The sequence below is a fragment of the Dipteris shenzhenensis genome, chromosome 17 (genome assembly GCF_047967505.1).
Source record: "Dipteris shenzhenensis isolate YYH24624 ecotype China chromosome 17, Dip_SZ_1.0, whole genome shotgun sequence".
Taxonomy (NCBI): domain Eukaryota; kingdom Viridiplantae; phylum Streptophyta; class Polypodiopsida; order Gleicheniales; family Dipteridaceae; genus Dipteris; species Dipteris shenzhenensis.
The window spans coordinates 44,416,043-44,432,868 of NC_141612.1; the positions used below are offsets into that span (position 1 = coordinate 44,416,043).

The 16,826-nt window shown below is 40.9% G+C and overlaps 1 protein-coding gene across 1 annotated transcript; it reads right to left on the reverse strand.

The window, feature by feature from the left end:
• Positions 1-498: 498 nt before the first annotated feature.
• On the reverse strand, positions 499-1,192 carry LOC147892170 (protein SRC2-like). Its single transcript, XM_087388967.1, has one exon. It carries the CDS (start codon positions 1,144-1,146, stop codon positions 595-597), a length of 552 nt encoding a protein of 183 aa, XP_087245093.1. The 5' UTR covers positions 1,147-1,192; the 3' UTR covers positions 499-594.
• Positions 1,193-16,826: the final 15,634 nt, after the last annotated feature.

Consider the following 16,826-nt stretch of genomic DNA (forward strand, 5'->3'; position numbering starts at 1 on the left):
AAGATTCTTATGCTTGGGACAGCACACACATCCTCTTATCGCTTCACAAACCTAGTGGCAATGCAACTAATCTTTAGTGACACCTTATCTCCATCCTTTCCTTGAGCAAAACGGGTGGAAAACATTGTCTCTCGTAGGGAATTCAGAATCCTCCCAATGAGACAAATTTTTGAGAAGCATCAATATGGCTTATGTTTGCCAGTTTTGTGAAATGCTCCAAAAGCAAAGCGAAGTACTCCTGATAAGAATGAATGAATTCCAAAAATTTTGGGTAGATCGAGGGATGGTTTTCCCGTGCGTTCGTCGCGAAACAAATCCAGGTCCCAATGGACCCGATGCCGGATAGCAGCTCAGCTCATACTATCCCATCCGGTTTATTATTTCTCAGCTACACCTTCATAACTCCAGATACCTGCGTCAGTTACGGTATCTCCGGTAAGGAATTAACAGTGGTAGCATAACAATGGCGTTGGTACACAACTCGCGTAGTTGTGTCGAGTTGTGTGCTCTTCGGTCTGGGTAAAATCGATGTTGCAAAGGACAGCTGTCAGTTCCATATTCGGGACTACTAGTCCCATATTCGGGGGATCCGTACTAATTCGGATACGAGAAAGGAAGCTGATTCTGGAATTGAGGAGCGTCGTTCATTCGAGAGCCGTGTGGGAAATTGCTTCGATTCCCAGGATCGTCGGCGCAGTACGGCGCAGGTGGTGCCGAGGGGAGGGCTTCCGGTACGAAACGAGCGGAGAAGTTGAGAATACCTTGCGATCGCCCCGAGGGTCGCTTTACGTGGTAGCTGAGAAGCTGCCAATGGCGCGCGTCATCGAGGGCGATTTCCGCAAGAGGCACTGTCACGACACCGATGAGTTTCTCGGCGGAGCGCCCAGGGCAGCAAATTCTTATGAGAAGGAAGGCCGTTGCGAGGTTGAACGCGGCGGGAGGGACGCAGAGTTGAAGATTTGGGTGGTTCCAAGTGGGGTAAGTACCGTGATCTTGGGCGGGGAGCTGCGGACTGTGGCCGGGTGGAGGGGGATGGAGGGGGTTGGGAGTGATCCAAGCGATGGCGTAAGGATGCATTTCGCCAAGTCCGAAAGGTCGGAAGTCGTGCAGATCCTCGGCAGAGTGAAGGCTGAGCTGGAGCTGCATGTCGATGAGAAATTGAGGAGGAGCGTACAGGGCGCGTGTGTGGGTGTATGTGTGGAGTATGTTGTTGTGTGAGATGTGGTGAGGCAATGCAATTTAAGGCGTGCATAAACTAGTGCTTGAAGAATCCATGCATCTTCAGAGAAGCTGTTCGGGAAAGTGCCTCGGTGACGACTTTGGTGCCCACGAGGGGGAACTTCGTTGCTTTTTGGTCTGCCTTAGGTAGCCTTATGAAGACTTTAGTTTTGATGATGCACAAAATTCAAAAGTTTTTTAAGTTTTTATTGTGAATTGTTGATTGGTTCACTTGTGTGTTTTTTGTTTTTTATGATTGATTATCTCCACCCCCCTTCCCTCCCTCTCTCTCCTCCTTTTCTCCTTCATGCACATTGAAGTAGTCTCTCTCTCTCTCTCTCTCTCTCTCTCTCTCTCTCTCTCTCTCTCCTCTCTTTTCCAAGCTACGTATTTGAGGCAGGCCTTTTGAATGCTTTATGAGCATTCATCTTGTTTGGCCTGCCTATGGTGAAAGTTATCGTTTTGAGGTTGTAGTTTTGAGATGAAAAAAATAACATCATTGTTATTATTTATGCTCTCTTATTTCGGCTCTTGCACTTGTAAGTATTGATGATTTGGGGTCCCCTTGTATGACTTCATGATTTGGGATCCCCTTCTATGACTTTTAAGCCATTCGCATTTATTGCTTTGCACACTCTTATTCTCCTTCATCCTTTTCACCTTGAATTTTATGTCCTCTCTGGGCATTTCACCCATGCATACACAAGCCTGATGAATGATAGCTATGAGTGGTTTAGTTTGTGTTTCATGAGGTTCACAACTTGACCATGTTTAATTGTAGTTAGTATGAAGGCTAGTAGGAGATTAGTGTCTAATTAAGAAAATCAGGGTTTAGGTTTTTGTTGTTATGTGGAGGTCCTAAATGCATTTGGCGTTTGCCTCCATGCTCTACCTCCATGCTCTGCTTTTAACAATGATGACAGCTCCTTCCCTTCTCTCCTACAGTCATGTTCTTGGTGGTGGCATGTGGTGTGTCTCCACACTACTTCTTTTCCTCTTCTTGTTGCACGGTGTGTTTTGTGCTTCATTTTTGCTATCCTGCTCTTCAAGGCAGCTCTCTGCAATTTTGGGGGCTTGTTCGCCGAGTCCCTCTTCCTCTGAACATGGCAGCTCTGTGCAAGTTCCTTTCATTTCAATGGATGTAAACCTACGTGGCGGGTCTGAGTAGTTTTCTTTGCTTTGTGTGGGTGCAGGGTATGTGAGGACTCTTTCGTGGATGATTTTTGAGCGATTCCCATCCATGAGTGCTGCATGGTGGTCATGGAAGTTTGCAGGACGTGGTTTTAAGGCTATGGTGATAATGCATCGTTGTAGTTTTTGTTTTGCGATAGGGCATGTTGGCATATTTTATTTTGTTTGTGGACAATTGTGAATAAATGGCTTGGTTTTGTAGGTTTAGCAGATGTGAATCTTCATCAAAACATGCGACCTAGGCTTGCAACATTATTGACATTCTCATTGTGGAAATTCTGTATAAATGGCAGCACTTCTTGCTGACTTAAATGTCTAAATGAAAACTATTTTAGGTAGATTTCATAAGCCCTTTCATCTCACAAGCAACTCTTTGTTGCATGAGACAAAAGGGGCTTTATTGTCATCAAATATGCTCTCGGCCAGCTCATAGCTATGCGGATTCCACCTAGGTAGAGCGTGGAATACGTGTGCTGATAAAAACCTTGTTTCATTTAATATATGAATGTGCCTATATATGTTGGGTTTCAGATCTTTTTCAGAATCGTGTAGTTACACCTATGTATTGTGATGAAGTTTTCTGTTGGGATTCTGATATCCAGATGGTGGACTATGAAGGTTTGGTTGATCTTCGAGATTGTATGCGCTTTCTTATTTGTCTGTCGAGATTGCATGCGCTGTCTTATTTGTCTGCCTTCATACTACTATACACAAATCCTATTGCGACGCTTAAGTACCGACGTTTAGCGTGCATGGGATGCTAATCATCGGTATTAAAACCGGGCTTTGTTAAGGATCGCTATATAGCGACTTTAGAAAAACGTCACTATATAGCGACATTTACCTAAAGTTGTTATATATCGATGCTTATCAAATTGGTAATGGTCGTTATATAGCAACACTGAGAGAGTTTTTTATAGTGACGTATTATACATAGACTTTTTTCCAAACTGACCTTAAAAGATAATTTTTCCCAATGATATTTTTTTTTAAATTTTCATACATGCCTTTTAGAGAATAAAAGTACAAGAGCATGTACATCAAGCCTTTGAAGCTCATATATTCATGTCCAAGTTTGAGATGAAAAAAATCAATGAAGAGCATTTACATCAACGGCTGAGCCAAGTCTAACATGCCAAACAAGTCTATCTCTAACTCTATACCAAGTTGATCTCCTATATATCATCATCATACTCTAGCATCATACATTCACCTAAGAGTACTTGATTATCTTCTTCAATAAAGTGTGGTGATTCTTGATGATCGTCATCTTCTTCCTCAATATTGTGATCTCCATCTTCCTCCCGTACGATATCATTATGCACATCTTCCTCTTGGCTCATATTGTGATCTTCATCTTCTTCGCTAGATCAATCTGGATTAATTAGATCCGGCATTGGTAGTGGCATCTCCATATCCACATCTCTATCTTTAAAAATTTTCTTACTTCGTGGTCTAACTTGGATACCACCATCTTGGATCAGAACGATCCGGATGAAAAACCACCTATATTGAAGATGGGTGCCAAATGCCGTCAATTATATATATGAAATTATGCTTAAGTACATGTATCAATAGATCTTTAAAAATGAAAGCTTTAATTAATTAAATCATTAGTATGCACCTGCTCACAGTGCTTGGGAAGAACAAAAGTATCACTTTTATCCGTCCAAAGTTTGGTGGAGTCTATTGCAAAGAAACCGCTACTGTCTTTTCTCACTGTCGCATGGGGACCATTGTAAATAGTTCAAAACCATTTTATATCAAGAAGGAAAATACTAAATCTTCTGAAATCAACTTCATAGATTTCGCATATGGTTCCACAATAATCACAATAATCCAACTGTGAGGAGAGAAGATTGGTATCCGAAGCACTTGCTCGGCTATCTTGTGTGAAGTTAGCCATGACTCCACAATAATACATGACTCTCTTTGAATCGATGCATTCCACGCGAAAATGTCGTCCATACGATTATAATGCACTGTACTTTTTGTATTGTAAAAGAGCATCATTAAAACAACGAAGATGCATCTATTTTATACCGTATATTACTACAAATAATTACTTAATTACGTCAAGAGGTAAGAAACTTACATGCATCATACTTTCAGATGATAACTCTTGCTCGCGCTCGTTTATTGTCTCTCCATTGCGTTCGGCTTTACGTAGAGCCAGTTATAGCCAATCAAGTGACATGTGAGTAGACAAGCCCGTAGTTTAGACATCCTAGCACCCTCATACAACTGTGTTGATTGCAACTCTTGCATTTTGACCTCAGACTCTGACATCACGTGTACATGTGATGTAGCACCCCTAAAAATAAAATCCATCATGTCCACCATACCCTCATCATCATCTCCTAGACTATAGTCTTGCTCAAAGTGTGAAGGTAAATGCGCACCCTCGCCACCCTCCTCATCCTGTTTCAAGATTTCGTGTAAATATAAGATCTTGTCTCAAGGTTTCATGTCATAATGATATCCAACATTAACCAGGAACTCAAATAGCATTGACTTACCAATGACCCATCACCACGTGCAACACTAACGGTGGGTACCCTCCCCATACATCCACAAGTGGTGCATGATAATATGACGTTGATGTCGTACTTCTCGCTTGCAATGAGTGCAATGACAATACAACCTCTCTGTAAGCCGCTCTGTGCTCTGGGCATTGGCACATCATCTAACGAGCTTCCACTCGTCCTTTCCATCTACACAATTCTAAAATCACAACATGAGCTGCAAGGAAATCTATTAAGATCCAAAAGATAGCCACCCATGAGCTCCTTTTCTCTCTTCTCACAATAAGTGCCCTGAACTGTTGCTATATGGCGACGCTTTGCTCTATTCTGTCATTATATAGTGACGCTTTGCTCTATTCCGATGCTATATAGCAACGCTTTTTGGATATAAGCATTGCTATATAGCGATGCTGGGGGCTTAAACCCGAAACCCCATGCGATGCTTTCTTTAGCATCTCTATTGCGAGAAAAGTAAAAATCTATCCTCCCACCTTATATTCGATGACCTCACTTTCCTCCTCTCTATTCTCCACTCCTCACCCCTACCCAACCCCTCTCCTAACACTTGTGCTCCCTCTCCACCCTTCTCCCTCTTTGCTTGTGTGAAAAGAAGTTTTTCAAGAAGGTGAATCTCTTTAAGCAATATAGGTTTGTTTTTTGTGAGATTTCGTTTTGTAAGTGTTGAAGCATGTTTCTCCTTGTATTGCTAAGGTATGTGCTAGTTTTCATGCTCGATTTTCAGAGGTTAAGGACAAAAAACAAGATTTTCTGAAAGAAAGAAGACTCACCTCTTCTCTTTTTGGTATTTCTCTTCCTCCTCTTTCTCCTTGTTTGTAGGCTTATGCTTGTCTCTTCAATCCAATCCCTTTGAGAAGTTGCTTCTCTAAACTCCTCCTTCCTCTAACTAGTTATTTGAAAAATGGTATGTTTCCTCTCTTTTGTAAGGCCAGCCCACAAAACACTGAGCAAGACTATTCCAGGTAAAAAAGTGCTTCCTCTTTTTTCTTTTTGTTATTTTTGTTATTTGCATTGGCCTGCAGCTAGTGCCTTAAGTGCTAGCTGCAGTGATGGGTGTAGGAACCTTCTCTTCCCCTCTCTTACCCTATTCCCTCTTCTTTCCATCTCTTTCCCTCTTCCTCTTCTTTTTTGCTCTTCTTTTTTCCCTCTTTCAATCTCTTTTCCCCTCTTCTTTTTCCCCCTCTTTCAATCTCTTTTTCCCTCTTCTTTTCCCCCTCTTTCAATCTCTTTTCCTCTCCTTTCCTTCTCTTCTTTTCCCCCTCTTTCAATCTCTTTTCCCCTCTTCTTTTTTCCCCTCTTTCAGCCTCTTTTTCTCTCCTTTCCTTCTCTTCTTTTTCCCCTCTTTCAATCTCTTTTCCCCTCTTCCTTCTCTTATGTTTATGCTCTTTTCCCCTCTTTCATCCCCTCTTTCAATCTCTTTTCCCCTCTTTGCCTATGCTTATTCTCCTTTCCTTCTCTTCTTTTTCCCCTCTTTCAATCTCTTTTCCCCTCTTCCTTCTCTTATGTTTATGCTCTTTTCCCCTCTTCTTTTTTTCCTCTTTCATCCCCTCTTTCAATCTCTTTTCCCCTCTCTTTTCCCCTCTTACATCCCCTCTTTCAATCTCTTTTCCCCTCTTCCAATCTCTTTTTTCCTCTTTGCCTATGCTTATGCTTATCCATGAGCATATGCTCATCTGCTCATGCATAAGCACAAGCTTATGCTTTCTCTCTTTTTCTTTTATGCTCATATGCTCATGCATAAGTATAAGCATATGTTTTCTTTCCTTTTATCTTATGCTAATGCTCTTTTTTCCTTTTCCTTCTCTTATGCTTATGCTTATGCATGAGCATATGTCTCCTTCTCCTTCTCCTCTTTTCCTCTTTTTCTCTCTCTTTCCCCCCCTCTTTCCCCTCTTTCAATCTCTTTTCATAAGCATATGTATTTGCCTATGCTTAAGCTTTCTCTGTTTTTATTTTATGCTCATATGCTCATGCATAAGCATAAGCATATGCTTTCTTTCCTTATCTCTTATGCTTATGCTTATGCATGAGCATATGTCTCCTTCTCCTTCTCTTATGCTTATGCATGTCCTTCTCCTTCTCATTCTCCTTTCCTTCTCTTCCTTTTCCCTCTCTCTTTCTCTTCTTTTCATAAGCATATGCCTATGCCTATGCTTATGCTTATGCATGAGCATATGCTCATATGCTTATGCAAGCATAAGCATATGCTTTCTCAATGTATTCTCTTATGCTTTGTATTCTCATATGCTTTCTCAATGTATTCTCTTGTTTTTTATTTTTTATTTTCGTGTTTGTGTCTACTTAGACATGGGATCACGTGGCACGTCCGACGAGTACGAAAAACCTCGTAGGAGGAGACATCATGATCTTTATTCTCCAGAGGACTTTGATTCCCCTCAGGTGACAACTCAAGGGCCTACCCCTGTGAATTCCCCTAGCCTGACTCCTCTCGGACGTAGCATTGTGACTACCCCTCGGGAAACTCCTTTGCTAGCAGCCCATGGCTTTGTCAAGAGTCCTGACGAGTTTGTGGCACAGATGACTGATGAGGAGGCAACAAGATTCTTCCCTCTTTTACACCGACGGCTGGACCTGTCACCCAGCTATCCCCTCTATCCCCTTCGACTGAGGGGTCATCACCTGGGCGTGCCCATCGTAAGGGAAGGAAGAGTAGGAGGGGTCACTTATGTTGTGCTAACTAGGGAGATGTAGACGAGTTAGCATACTCACATCAATACAGGTCTCCACTTGGTCCCGAGACCCAGTACCAATCAGGTCCCTTGCCCTCTCCTACTCACACTTCCACTCCTCACTCTGAAAGCACTCACACAAATGCCACTCGCTCTGACTCTACTACTACCATGAGTCCTCCTTACCCAGTCGAGGACCTGTCCTATCAAATCACGACTGTCGGAGAGATAAAAGAAGATAAAAAGGGCGCAACAGTGATGGCCACCATGAGGCGGTTGATGAGCCACCACTTCAGGAGCGGCATAGCTACTGATTGGCGGTATCAAGATGACCAAAAGAAGTAGGCGGTAATTGATGAATTGAAAGCAAAATACCCTAACCCCCCAAATTGGGAGTTTAATGAGAATTACATGTGAGAGCGCATGGGTATGGTCTTGAAGCATCATAGATCAACCTTGCATACTTCCATCACAAAGGGGAGGGCTAAACCCAACTGGGCAGATAAAGCTGATTGGAAGTTTTTCAAGAAGCAGAACAGGGACCATCCTGAAATGTTTGAGGGTCAGAGGAGGGCTGCGAGGAGACGGTTGGATGCTGTAGGTGTGAAGAGAGTGAGAGAGAGGTAAGGAGTCTCACTTGCAACTTTCTCACATACACAATGGGGGAATACACACAAAGGTGGAGGTTGAAAATAGTTTTCCTCTTTTTAGTTGTGAAAGCCAAAAGAACTCTCTCTCTTAGTACAAAAGGAACAGATGAACCCTTTATGTGGGTCTCAAACCAAACTCAGCTAACCTGCTCTGGTAGCCCAACCTAGCGTAGGTGATCATATACATCATAATCTAGCCATGATGTGCGATTAGATGGTTGCCATGGGAGAATTTCTCGGTCATCGAAACATGCTAATCTGGGCAGCTTGTGAACTAGATGGCCCCTCATGCAAAGTTATTGTTATTATAGTCAACTAAAGAAAGGAAATATCAAAATAGGACATCATATTAGCATTGATTCGGTTCATCAAGTTGTAATAACAACAATACTTCTCATTCTAAACAATTGTTATTATAGCCTGATACACCAACTGAATGCTAATCTAAGCCTGTGAGCTCGATGGTCCCCCATGCAAAGTCATTGTTATTACATTCTGATTCCGGCTCAATGCTAATCTGAGCCTATGAATTAGATGGTCCCTCATGCACAATCATTGTTATTACAGTCTGATTTTGACTGAATGCTAATCTGAACCTATGAATTAGTTGGTCCCTCATGCACAGTCATTGTCACTAAACAAGCTCGGTGGCTGGTTGGGATTAGTATAGTATTTGGGATTTATATTTTCTCTTGTTTGGGATTTATTGATTGGGATTTATTGAAACAAGCACGGTGGTTTTTTGGAATTTACTAAAGATTATATTTTGTGGGGGATGCAGTTTATCCTAAACCAACAAAAATGCATTTTGTTGCCAGTGCCTACCTCCTCTAGCCTTAACCATCATAAAACTAACCTATCATATTCATCAATGTAATGTGTGGGGAATCTATCGGTACACAGGTCTTCAAAGATGGCAAAGATCTACTGGATTACATCGTTGAGCATGTCAAGATGGCTTGATTTGATAGATTAGAATATGTGAACAATTACATCTTGGATAGCAGGAGAGCAAACTAGTTTAAAAACCCAACAGGTCTCGATTGAAGGAACAACGGCGGAGGAATAGAAATGGAAAGCCATAGAGGCAATGACATTTTTCCTGCCGCTTGTCCTGAGCTTGTAACTACCACAAAGTGGAGATGTAACATCTGCCATGAAGAGTACACGGGTTAGGTATTCGTATGCATAAACATTTAATAGAGGCAATCCTTAAAGACAGATTGGAAAGTGCAAGGGTCCAAGAGTGGAAAGGGTGGTAGCCATTTTGGGTGGTTAGACATCCACAAGTGCTAACACGATTGTGGATGACATAGTCACACGCCACCAGTCTCAACTTGTAATTGAAGAAAAAACAATGGGTCTTGGATTCCCGGGTGATAAATCAATGACTATGGAAAGTTGTTTGCAAAGTGCAAATGCACACAATAGTGGCACAAGACCCCTTGCACAATCAGCAAGTTGCTCAAAAGTCCATATGGCAAGAGGACAATGCAGTAATGAAGCTCATTTGAATGCTCGTGTATGTGTGCATGAACAATCCTTGAAAGCTTCCTTCAAAGCACAACATATCGATGAGAAGGTGCAACAAGATGTGTTTGAAGAAGCTGTTTGTCACACCAGATGTCCGTTGAGCATGGTGCAAAGCCCACATTGGTAAAAAGCCATGGCCTCTATTGCTAAAACTAGCTTGGGCTTCACAATGCCTAGTTATGATGTCATCCGTAACAGCATGTTGGATACATACTACAATAGGATGAGAGGAGATGCAAAAAGTGGTTTACAACGGCATTGAGAAAATGGCTTACACCATCTTATAAGATGGATGGAAGAATGTTAGAAATAGGCCCTTGATCAATGTCATGGTTGTGATGTTCAAAGCAAAGGCTTTTCAACAATCAATTAATACAAACCATGAGGCCAAGACGGGAGAATTCATTGCGGAGCAGTTAAGTAGATGTATTGAAGACATTGGTCCTAACAATGCTAAGAATTGTCGAAAGATTGAAAAAATTATAAATCACAGAAATTGATGTATTTGGGCATCGCCATGCTCGTGCCACTATTTGGACCTAGTCTTGGAGGATTGGTACAAAACACCTAAGCCAATCTTCTTCAAAGTTACTATGGATGAGGCTCGAAAAGTCATGTTATACTTCATAACCATGAGCTATTACTGGGTATATTTAGGAATCACTAGCCCATGAATCATCCGATGGAGCTTCTGAAGCTAGGTGAGACACATTTTGGCACAAACTATATAATGATGGAGCGGTTGTTAAAGCAACAGGCCCTTGTAACCAAGACACTATTCAGTGCAAAAGCCATAGAGTGGATAGTCGAGGCATGCTCAAGCAAATTCTATAATGAAATCATTGACTTAAAGGCACTCATTAATAATCCGGCATTTTGGAAGAGGGTATCTGATGCAGTGGAAGCCATGAACAATTTGGTTTGCAATCCATAGGCTGGATGTGAAAGGGCCAAGCATGGGAAGTGCTTATATGGCTTGGTGGACTATTGAGAGGGATGTTTTGAAGGAAGATGCAAGGCCAGGTGAAGGTGCATACAGTATGGCTAAATGGACCACATTGCAAAAGATGGTGCAAAAATGATGCAATCAAGCACACAACTCTTTGCACTATGCCACCCATATATTAGATCTGCAATGGTGGGAATATCGTATAGAGACAGATGTACAGATTATGCAGTCGTGGCATGATCTTCTTGAACCTTTCTTTGAGGATAGGACAGGGTATCCTTCCATCGTCAAGGAACTCTCAACTTTTCAAAATAGAAAAGACTTTTTGCCTATCCAAGAATCAAAGAATTAAGATATGCCAGCATGGAGATGGTGGGAAGAGTGTGGAGCATCCACACCTCATTTGCAAGCCTTGGCCATGAAGATGTTGTCATAACCTTAAAGCAACTCCTCTAGCAAATGAAACTCGAGTAACTACAAGTTTGTGCATGTTGTCACACAAGGAACCACTTGACCTTGGAAAGATCAGAGAAGCTGGTTTATCTCTATGCGAATGGTAGGGTGTTGGACAATGTGAAGGGGGTGTGCAGTGATGGTGATATGCCAAAGTTCTTCCAGGTTCCTTGCATGATGCCCCTGTGCTTACACACCCTAAACCAAATTCTAGTTACTCAAAAGAAGAGACATTGTTGTAATGTATGGCTATGTCTGATAAATGTTGCAATTGGAGGTAAAATGCAAATGACACATTGCAATTCACACTTCTTTTTTGTCATCAAATGAAATGTTGCAATTATTTTAAAATGCAATTTATTTACAATGCAATTCTTTTGAAATGCAATCCTTTTAAAATGCAATTTATTTTGATATGTAATTCATGATGTTCTATATCGTGTTTGCTATAGGCTGGAGCGATGTGTGCTAGCAGGCTAAGTTGATGAAACTACAAATCTTTCCAAGCACACTTTACATAGGGAGCTTAAACCCCATCAAAGTGTGCATGAAAGACACATAATTTCAGGAATGGCTAATTTGTGACAATTTACATTTCACCAAACATGACAATTTACATTTCACCAAACAAGACAACAGCTTATCGTCATATTATATAAGTTCAAAGTGTACACGAGCTAACTTGTAGATTTTGGGCAAAGTATACATTTGATGCCACAACCAATACGAGCAAAGTATACATGTGCTCAGTTTGTAAAATTTATAGTTACATTTTAGGTGGCCAAAAAATTATAAGTGATGCCCATTTTCCAAAAATTTAAAGAACCAAAAAAACATCCCATTTGACACTTCTACGAGGGTGTGTCAATTTGGAGGTCCACATGAACAATTGCATCGTCAGCAATTGTTTAGCAAAACGGTAAATAGGCCACACATCAGCACCATGACTACAAGGATAGCGAGGATGGAAAGTAGGATGATCAACATGCTTATCCAATGGGTGTACGTCTGAAGAAAATCGATTTGTAAAAACCCAAGCATTAAAATTGTGCAACATTTAAAGTATATCGCAACAATTAAAATACAGCTCTGAAAGTTCTATTTTATAAAAATGAACGCAAATACAAAATATAACATGCTAACTTGTATAATTCATTGCATCATCTACAAAATCCATTAACAAGATTGATATATGTCATTGAACCCATATGGGACCTATAATCTTCGCAACCGAGGATTCGCAAAAAATCTTGCTCCAATGCCAAGAACATCATACAATTCCTTGGCCAAAGGAGCATCACAGGTTGGACATGCACTCTAGATCTTTAACGTATTTGCCAAGCATACCAGGTGAAACCGATGGTGGCATGAGAACGCATAGTATCCGATCATCGTATCAAAGCGATCTTGCCATATTGGACATAAAGGCCCATCATCCACAAAGGTCATACGCATCAGAAGAATGGAGGGTTTTCTGGTAGCCACGCCCATAAAATTAGGATCCAAGTCATGAACATGGCCTCCATCTTCAATGTGTTGGAGTGCGGCTTGTGCATCTCACACTTGCTGAGAATACACATGGGAGATGCGGCATTGCTCCTCATATAAATTTTTGAGGTCTTTCCTCTGTCCAGTCTGTTGGATCATTGATCAGGTGATTCACTTCAGCAAGAAGTCACTCGTTCTCACTCATCACCTGTCAATATTCACACATAGCATCATAGATTATGATGCTTGGAAATGTGAGATCTTCCCACGATGCACTTTGGTTGTGGACCCTCTGCACCATCACCCCCCTCTACACCATCTCCTGCAGCTTCATGCACATTCATAAATAGTTCAGAGCTTGTCATGAAAACTACATAGATGCAAAATATGGCTAATGAGTACACTATGTATGATATAACAGCTATGAGCACAAATGGAACAAAATGGCATGTACTTCACGCACCTGAAGTTGGGCTTCCCATGTTAGCATCACGTTAGAGCAGATCTAACGTGGTGCCAAAATCGAGTGATCGGCATGTTATTGAAGCATTTAATTATAACATACTCATGCAAACTACACCATCTGAGAATTTACCCAACTATTTTGATTGTGGATTGACCATGATCGATTAAATTGTAAAAATAGAATAGGAAAACTTTGTCAAATTGTTTCATTTATTTTAAAGATACATGTCATAGTGATTTTTAAATCCACATGTACAATTCAAGGACATTACAAATTTGGCAATCAAAATTGTGATCATATGGGTCAAGCTCAAAAAGATATAGCTTATGTTCAACAACATGTCTTCATTTCCTCAATGGGTTGCATTGCCACATCCTCATTTACATTGAAACCATGCATTTTTGCCAAAATTGCTCCCATGTCCTTTGGATCAATCTTGTATAGCAAGTTTCCACAATCAACAAAGAGCTTGACTGTAATGTCTCCCTTCACCAAGTTGTCACTAAGAGCTTCTGCAGCATCTATGAGAAAGCTGGAAATTTTCATAAACAGCCAACCAACTGCAAAACAAGCTCATTTTGGTGCCCATGCGCCCTTGGGATTTGCCCACGTGTAGTTTTATTGGCATATAATTTTGGTGCTAACCATGGAAATGCCTTTGGAGGAGCATAACCCGGGTCTTCTGAATATCTACTTTTGGTCCAATCGAGGCTTCTTCCCCAATCAATAATCCCAATTCGGACAGATTTGTCATCCCTTGTGAAGTCCAGCATGTAGTTGGTTGCTTGCAAATTGGTGTGCGCATATATTTGTTCATGAACTACTTTCAAACCAATGGCAATAGCAGTAGCAATGGGCAATCCATGGTGATAGAACAACCTTGCTCGTAACCTGGTGAATGGAGAGTTCCAATCAAAGTGAGGTTCTTCTTTGGGATGTATGGTCTTAACCCATCTCACATATGTCCCGCAATGCTATGGTGGACACATTAGCATATCGTGTACACTTCCACCATTGAAAAACGGACTGATGACCCAGAGCTCTTGGGTGTGTGAGTACCCCAATACTCGACAGACAACTCTATGGACCATTGTCATTGCTGGCTCATTCTTTAGTGCTAGATGAGCATGGGCGTCATCTCTATTACTCTTCTTGCGAACATACCACAATGTTGGCCTAAGACCTGGGACACCCACAACTTGTGTCTTGAATACCTTCCCTTCTCCTCCCTTACACCAGTTCATGCAAAGTCAATGCTTGCAATGGAAAATGTACTATGTCGGAGCACATGTCGGCAAATGCAGTACATAGTTCTATCTATGCTCTCCCCTCAGCCTGTTGGCTGGATCGACATTTTCTTCTAATCCACTAGCCATCTTGGTCATATGGACCAAGGCACTAGCTATTACCTTTCCAAAAAACCCTTTCTCCTTCCTATTTTTGGAATAACATTTGAGGAGTGCAAAGGCATTTTGAAATTTGTTATCAAACTAGATGAGTGTGAGGCTGTAAAGGAAAAGAAAATGGAAAGAGTTACTATTACATTGATGAATGGAGCAATTGATACATCATTGATTGAAGCGAGTTCGAAGTATTTTAGTGTATAGTCAGAGAAACACATATGGTGGTTAGGCTCGTTCCAGGTATGATCATTTTTTGTTTTGAACTTGATTTTGGTCATTGTTTTCAAATCTGTTATAGTAAGACTTTTGTTTTCTATAATCTGGCAGGGGAAGACAGAAGACCATGAAACACTAGATTGGGTGTTTCACCACACGGAAATACCAAGAATAATCAAAAGGCAAGTGCAAGGCAAGAATCTCCATGTTGCAGGAAAAGGTGATTTTCAAGTAGAGTGGCACATGGCTGGGGATCTCAAAACACTTAAGTGCATGTATAACGTTAGTAAAGGAGGCAACTCAAAGTCTCCTTGTCTTTACTACAAAGAATCAGCTCAAGTAATGGATTCAAAATGGTGGAAGAGAGCACCTAATAGAGATAAAGTTGACCCTGACTTCAAGGCCATTCTAGACATTCCACTATGTAATGTTCACATCTGCACATTGCATGGTCTATGTCGTATTATTGATAAATTGGTATTTTTATATATTGGATTTGCTTGGAAACTCCGTCCTGAAAAAAATAGAAAGGATGCTCTTCAAGCATTGGAAAACGTATTATCTGATATAGGTCTGCATGGAGGAGATGTTCAAATCACAAAGGATTTTAAAAAGTCTACAATGGCAAGGAGGTACCAATCAAGCCCTCTATTGGTGGTGTTAAGGCAAGAAGATTCTTGTCTCGACCCAAACACAGTAAGCAAGTAAGGCAAGGTAGAACAGTTTCAAAGATTAATTATGGATTATGGAAGCAAGTCCATAATGTTGTGAAAGATCATGAGGCAGATGGGGAAGCACGAAATAGGAAGGCAGAGGTGTGGAGGTCTCTTGATCAACTCTTCATGTTCTGTGACAAAGTAACATGGACAAAGAGTGATTACAAGAACTTTGAGGAGGCAATTAAGCATTTTGGGAAGTCAATGAAAGACGCGTGGATAGCCTGCAATATAACTCACTACATGGTAAGGTTCTATCTTCTTCTTTTACTTAAGTGTGATCCTCTTTTTTTTATTACTTACTATGCATTCTTATGTCTTACAGCATATCATCTACAACCACCTTCCCTATTTTGTCAAAAAGTATGGATGCCCATCAATTTGGTCTACCCAAGGCATGGAGAAGTCTCACTACATGGCACGTAATGCATTTTTCAGACACACACAACACTATGGAGGGAGTCAGAAGGCAAATAGTCTGAAGGAAGTCTTCCAATGGTTTTACCGAGGCATACTATAGAGGCTGCATGCTAAAAGAAAAGTTGCTAGCTCCAAAATCAAGCTTGCTTTTCTTCTAGCCCAAAAGCAAAGATGAAGACAAAATCTTTCAACGGCAGCAGAGAGACATAGACAATGGAGGGAATCGAAGATATTTAGAAACCATAAATGGACAAGTAAACATGAATAGGACTCATTGTAACTTATTGGTGTTATGTCCACATGTTTTCAAACTCAATCAATAGAATTTTTTTTTGTGGAACAAGTGACTCTTGGTGTTATGCATCAACAAGTATTTCTTTTGTGAAACATATGATCTAAACGTAATACAATTTGTTCACAATTTCAATATATTGTTTGTTTAATATAAAACGACACCACTCTATCTAAATGTACAAATCATTTCATCTTCAACTTATTGTTCATTTATACAAGATCATACCAGACATCAAAGACTTTGAACAAATCAGTTCAACTTCAACATAATGTTTGTGCTATATTTGATGACTAAATCCTATTTCTCCCAGGGCCTGCCAATCAAAACTCTCTTTTTGATCTTGATTGGAGTCTTTTTCTTCTTTATTGGCTTGATGTCGACTGTCTGTTTATCAATGCTTGCCTCTATTGCTTGTCTGGGAGGGGTATCCTTTTCTTCAGCTGTCTCCACCTGTTCTTCTTCTTGGATTGTGTGGCCTGATGCAATCATGGGTGGCTCTCGAAACCTTATGAGCTTGTGTTTTCCATAGCCCTCCAGACATTTGGGCTCCTTAACACCACATGCTAATGCATAAGAAGTGTAAGACAAAAAGTAA